Consider the following 6,063-nt stretch of genomic DNA (forward strand, 5'->3'; position numbering starts at 1 on the left):
TTAAAGATCCTTTAGCGATGACAAAAAATCCGGTCATTATACTTCCTTTTAGCGACTAAATTTTCCCTTCGTTAATTTTTCATTCCAGTCGTCAAAACCTATATAGGTGACATCAAATGCTGTTGCTATAAGTGCTTTAGTGACAGGATTTTACCTTAGCTAATTATCTGATAACTAAACTATTTTGCAGATCATTATAACCTTTGCTAAAAGCTATATTAGATAATTATGTACAATTTTCTTGTATTCATATCAAAATTCAAGTCAATACAAAGAATTAACGTCTAACATTATAAAAGTATATCCCTTCAAATCATATGACATTGTATTTGTTAACTCCTACAAAAAGAGAAAATAGAATTAAAACATGTCTAAATAGGAACATCTTAAATAAACCCGTAAACAGTAGCTTTCTCCTGGGCTTCAACTTATTCTTGACATTTTTTGTGCTTCAAATTGCTCTGTACTTTCTTCCGAGGACATGCTCTTCCAATTTCAAATTCTTCATACTGTTAAAAAGACAAGTTCATGTCAATTTAGTAACAAAATCCAACTAGCTACTACTTCCCTTTTTAAAAATTAGGCCTTGGTCTGTGCCCAATTTCCTACAGGTATTAAAATGCAATTCGAGAATCAACATTCACTATATGACAACCCACTTAGCAACTTGTCTAATTGGAATGGTCAGATACAATTATTCGGGCCTCTTATATATGACTCATCATTTAATTGAGGAAAGCAAATTAAAACATCAAAATTTGCTAGCGCTAATGTTATAAAACTTGAAATTGTGCAATGCATGAACCAGAATAAAGCTTTTATAAATTTTACGAACAAAACATGAAATAGAGCACATCAACTGATCTTACCAAAACCATTTTCAGAGTTAGCAACAAAGAAATATAAAATAATTCCATAAAAGTACTTCTCAAAGCTAGAGAACCACCATATGGGTAAAATTATTCTAATAACAAATCACCCTCTCCCAATCATGATTTTGAAAGCTACAACTGAAAGCTGGGCTCATGGAGAATGCAAATAAAGATATCAAATACTGTTAGCAGTGAGTTCTTCAAATTACAGGAAGGCTTTATCCTTAATAAAATATATGAAAAAAAAGCATGTGTTGATGCTATCACCTGAGAGAATTATACAAGGCTCAGTAGATGGAATAGGATAAAATTAGAATTCTTGAATTTTTTTGTTTGTTTGTTTAAACAAGATATTTTATCTATATAGCAAGTAGTGGGTACATGCAGATTGCTACCAGCTATGGATCCTACATCTAGGCCAACCATAGCATTAGTATATTTATAGTAGAGTTACTACTAGTCTTGAAATTATTAAGGAGAACTAACGGAAAGAATGTCCCATCAGAAAATTTAGCAATTGTGTTTTATGTATTATTTGATGCATTAAACCAATATCGATCAACTACATCTCAATCTAAAATCATTTAAAGCCAGCTATATGAACACACTACAATTCTATAGTAGAAAAGAACAGATACGACTGCAAGTCTCTGCGACTCTCAGATCTGCATCTCATAAAGCTTCCTAGTGTATTTTCACTCGTCGACCGATCCAACTGTCCTGGCATGGAATGAGTATCACCAAGCTGTAATCAAGTACCCAGAGACGCTGCAATCACATGATCAAATGTCAATCACTTTTCTTTGGTTTGTCAGTAAAACACATTTCACGTATATATACATGCTTTTTTATTTCAGCAGTGTCATATCTATTTGAAGGAAAATATTAATCATCCAGTTACTCTATCAAATAAGTTGAAATTGTAATTCAAACAAAAAATACATCCAAGGACGAATACCGAACCATTCAACTTTAAAAACTAGTAAGAGGTCAGTAGAGGCCAACACGAAAATAGTTCAACATTTGGTTGAAGGCTGATTAAAAATTGATGGAAACAGCACCACAAAGTTTAGGAGCTAAAAATTGGCCAAAGCACCCGTAGAGTTGCAGACTTGCAGTTAACAGAGTTACATTCAACCAAAGAAAAATAGCTGCATTAAGTGTCATGGTAGTTTATATGTGAAGTGTAAAGCTAAATAATAACAAAATGTTGGTAGTTCATCACCTGTACAAAGGCAGAAACTGTAAACCCAGATCTTGAATTCTGTCTTTTTATCCCTCTTCTATCAGTGGAAATTTTAGAATAAGTAATAAAAAATAGAATGAGGTGGAGATCACTGCTTGTAAATGATCAACATGTGATATTTGACTTTAGCAATTTCCTAAGTTTTGTGAAAAAGAGCAAATGCCTAAAGCAAACGTTCAACAACATCTGTTCATTTATATAAGGCTATGGAAAGGCACTTTCAATGGTTAGTCCTGCAGCTCATTACATGAATACTCCAGCATGACATTTGCCTCACCATAGAGACACGGAATCAGAAACTTCAATCCTAGCCACGAATAAATACCTTCAACTAATCACTTGAAATGCATAGACTAAATTCTAAAGTGATGAGGTGTCAATCATGTGGCTATTCTATTGGATATCTGCCAATTCTAACCAAAAAGAAATTGGAAGACTAAATTGATATACAGAGTAAATGAACTCTCCCTAAATTTGCAATGACAAACCGAATTAAAACATTTATAAATGAGAGAAAAGGGCCCCTTTTTTCTATCTTACCTGTCATTTGCTTACTTTTGTTGCTTCCCCCTTCCTTTTTGTTGTGCCCTTCATCCCAATAGCACCTTTAACCACACTCAATTTGAAAACAAGTTAACTGGCACATTATTATACTTTGGAACAAAAGCACATGGAGAACACTAAATTAAGTAATAAGTATGAATAGGACTTGGACCCCGAAGTAAACAATAGTTAAGTAGTTGAATGAGGATTCCAGGTGGAGATATTATGTAGATCAGCAGAGGTCAACAGACAAAATGAATAAGGAGGTCACAATGAGAGGTGGAGTTTTTCGACACATATTAGATTTAAGAATGTACCATTTGTGGTGCTTGTCGTTACTTACGATTGGTGAATCTTCCTACAGTGTCAAGAAATCAACACAAGATAAAACCGAAATAAACTACCCACATACATCTTGCTTAACCAGATAACTCATTCTCTAACATCACATAACTACATGAAACATCATATGAATAAGTAGATTCGTCAAAGGAACTTTACATAAGCCTCCTTACAGGTGAATTGAAAGCCAGAAGAATAATCTGCAGGCAATAAGAATAAGAATTAGCGCAGAAGTTGCAATTTCAACACTCAAATCATAAATAAAGATAATTCAAAATAAAGCAAACCTCATCCCTGCGAGGTAGTCCTATAGAGAAAAAAAAATCAGCATAAAGAAAGAAGATAAAGAAATAGAATGAAGAAGTAGAAATGGCCAAAGAACGGCTGATTAGTTTCTCACGATACATAGCATGCCTTATTGAAGATGTTCTTTATAAGACGAGCGTCATCCCCAATAATCAAGATATTCTTCAAGGCCTTGACAGTCGAACAAAAAACATACTGCAGTACAAACAATTTGATATAAAATATAATCTCATCTGTGAAGGGTCGTTTTTTATCAGCTGTTCTATTGCCTGAATTCATACTTAAAGCCTGGATAATCACAGACAGTCTATTAGTATTTTCAAATGGATACAAAGAAACATAAGGACATGAAGCAGCTTAATCCATTAAACGACTGTTATGCATTGTCACATGGTTCAAAATAGAAAGCAGAACATTGTAGTTTTACAAACCTTCAGGACTCAAAATAGGGAACAGAATAGTGGAGTTTTACAAAACATCAAGAATTCTTTTCTTTTTCATTTGTGTAGAATTATCTAACTCCTTTAACTCAACATCCTTTTTTGCACGTCAAAAGAATCACGAGGTCAAAACTTTCAACATGCCAGCCTTCATTAGAATGATCGTTAGCATAAAATACTTCTGATGCTTGGTTGGCTAATACAAATGGCTCATTTGTTTTCAAAATTCGCTGCTGATTAACATTCTCGAATCCATATCCAACATCAATCAGATACCTAAAACTAAGAAGACATACCTTTATATGATCAGTGTTTTCGAAAATGCGAATCAAGAAAAAGCGACAAGGTCCCACTTCTCTTAAAGTGTGAAGCAAGAAGCAATACGCTCGCTTCATTGAAGAGCTAGATGGTCGCTTCTCCTCGCTTAATAACACCGATGGTGATCTTCGGTATAATTAAGAATATCCAAGTTTGAGGCAAGATTCAAGAAACAATAGTCCAGCAATGCAGGGACACAGACCAAAAAATTGAGTCACTCACTTCAATAGTAGACAAAGCAAGATAAATTCAAGATAAAGAAGTCTTAAAATGTCCCATTTCCTACGCTACTAATAATTTGCCTGATTGCTTTCCTTGTTGGGTAATGTAAATAGCTCATAGAGTAAAAACAAAATGCACATTTTATATTTAGCCCCACTATTACATAGAATAGAACTATCCATTTAAATTTAGCCTTCACACAAACAACAAAAATATCAAGGAATGATCACATTAGGGAGAAGAAAGAACCTATAAGATGTCACCTTTTTCATAAGAACTGAAAAACTCTCGAAAAGAGATTGTGCAAAATAAATTAAAGCATGACAAACCATCTCATGATGTGTTTCAACAAGTTGTAAACAGGAAACATAATAATTCAGTGAAGCTAAAACTCCGAAATCGAGGATACCTAAAATGCAATAGATATAATTTTATATGATACTTCCTCCGTCCCATAATACTTGTCCACTTCCTTTTTTAAAAGTCAAACTATATAAACTTTGATCAACATTTTGAGATATATTATTTCACCATATTAATATGAGAACAATTGTAACTTATAGTAGTACTTTTCGTGTAGTTTTTGAATATCTAAACTATAATTTTAAAATATTGAATTGATCTAATCCAATTTAGCTCCGAAGATTAGTCAACTTGACTCTCGAAAAGCGAAACAGGACAACTAATATGGGATAGAGGGAGCAGCACCCAACTAGTTAAGCTTCCAACATCAGAACCACTGTCGAATTATCAGGAAAATGTGCTTTATTCCTCTATAAGGCACTAAATTTTTGCAAACCCAATTGGAGAAAAACTTTGATTTTTTAAAACTTAGCATGAAACCAAAAGTCACTCCTCCGTGAAGAAGTAGAAATCAAGAGTATAACACAACTAAAAAGCAGTAAGATAGAGATGATGATATGAGGATTGCACATTGAATCGACCATGCCACAATTCTTGTTTCCTAAGCCCAAATTACGAAAACCTAAATTAGGATAATTGAAATCGATAATGCCGCAAATTGTTGAACACCAACATCACCAAAGAAACACCATTATCCATATCTCTACAAGTGTGATCATAACCCTATTAATTTGAACAAAAATTAACATATGAAAAGGGTATATTTTGAATCTCACCTTGAGAAGAAACTCTAAGATTGATGCCGACACAAATGAACCATCTTTTCTTCTCCCACACACTTATGCAATGGGTTGGTGACAAGCAGACCTCATTCTATTACTCTTCGGAAGTAATCAAAAATGTGTGTGTTTTGACCGACGGTTAATGTTTTATTTTGGAGTGGGAGGGGGTGGGTCGGGGGAAAAGAAAAAGAGGGAAAAAGAAGCGCGTATTTTTGTTGATTAAAAGTATTAATGACTGGTTACTATGCCTTCTAACGATGGAACATTATCCCCACGTTAATATGGAGCTAAACATTGGGTTTAACGACCGGAAAAAAATTGGCCGCTATAGATATACTTATAACGACCAGATTCTTGCCCCTTCGTTAAGAGGTGGTCGTTAAAAGTCATATTTCTTGTAGTGTGTGGCTCAAATGAGTGCACCTTTGAATGTAAGTGTTCCGAATACTCAGTTGACCCTTACTAATGTTCTTCATGCTTTAGTGTCACACGATATGAAAAATTTGAATGCTATGGATAATCCTACTAAAAGGAAGCCTCGGAATTGTGGCGAGAGGTATGAGCGAAGAGCTTTAGTGGAATATCCTTTGGAAGCTTTTTGATGGTAATTTGGGCTTTGACATATTTGA

At 34.1% G+C, this 6,063-nt stretch overlaps 1 protein-coding gene across 19 annotated transcripts; it reads right to left on the bottom strand.

Annotated features, from left to right (window-relative positions):
- Positions 1–218: 218 nt before the first annotated feature.
- Positions 219–5,831, bottom strand: LOC132037908 (uncharacterized). 19 transcript variants are annotated; one of them, XR_009410115.1, is made up of 7 exons: positions 5,429–5,813; positions 4,046–4,193; positions 3,404–3,504; positions 3,177–3,203; positions 2,659–2,723; positions 1,512–1,640; positions 219–508 (listed from the first exon to the last, which is right to left on the bottom strand). XR_009410115.1 is itself a non-coding variant. In XM_059428554.1 (6 exons), the coding sequence occupies exons 2-6, from the start codon at positions 4,142–4,144 to the stop codon at positions 505–507; spliced, it is 297 nt and encodes a 98-aa protein (XP_059284537.1). In that variant the 5' UTR covers positions 4,145–4,193; positions 5,429–5,831; the 3' UTR covers positions 219–504. The 19 variants fall into 19 exon arrangements, 1 of the variants encoding a protein (XP_059284537.1); XR_009410116.1 differs by having other exon boundaries at positions 4,046–5,815; XM_059428554.1 differs by lacking the exon at positions 1,512–1,640 and having other exon boundaries at positions 219–509; positions 5,429–5,831.
- Between the last annotated feature and the right edge of the window lie 232 nt (positions 5,832–6,063).

Source organism: Lycium ferocissimum, chromosome 11 (assembly GCF_029784015.1).
Source record: "Lycium ferocissimum isolate CSIRO_LF1 chromosome 11, AGI_CSIRO_Lferr_CH_V1, whole genome shotgun sequence".
Classification (NCBI taxonomy): domain Eukaryota; kingdom Viridiplantae; phylum Streptophyta; class Magnoliopsida; order Solanales; family Solanaceae; genus Lycium; species Lycium ferocissimum.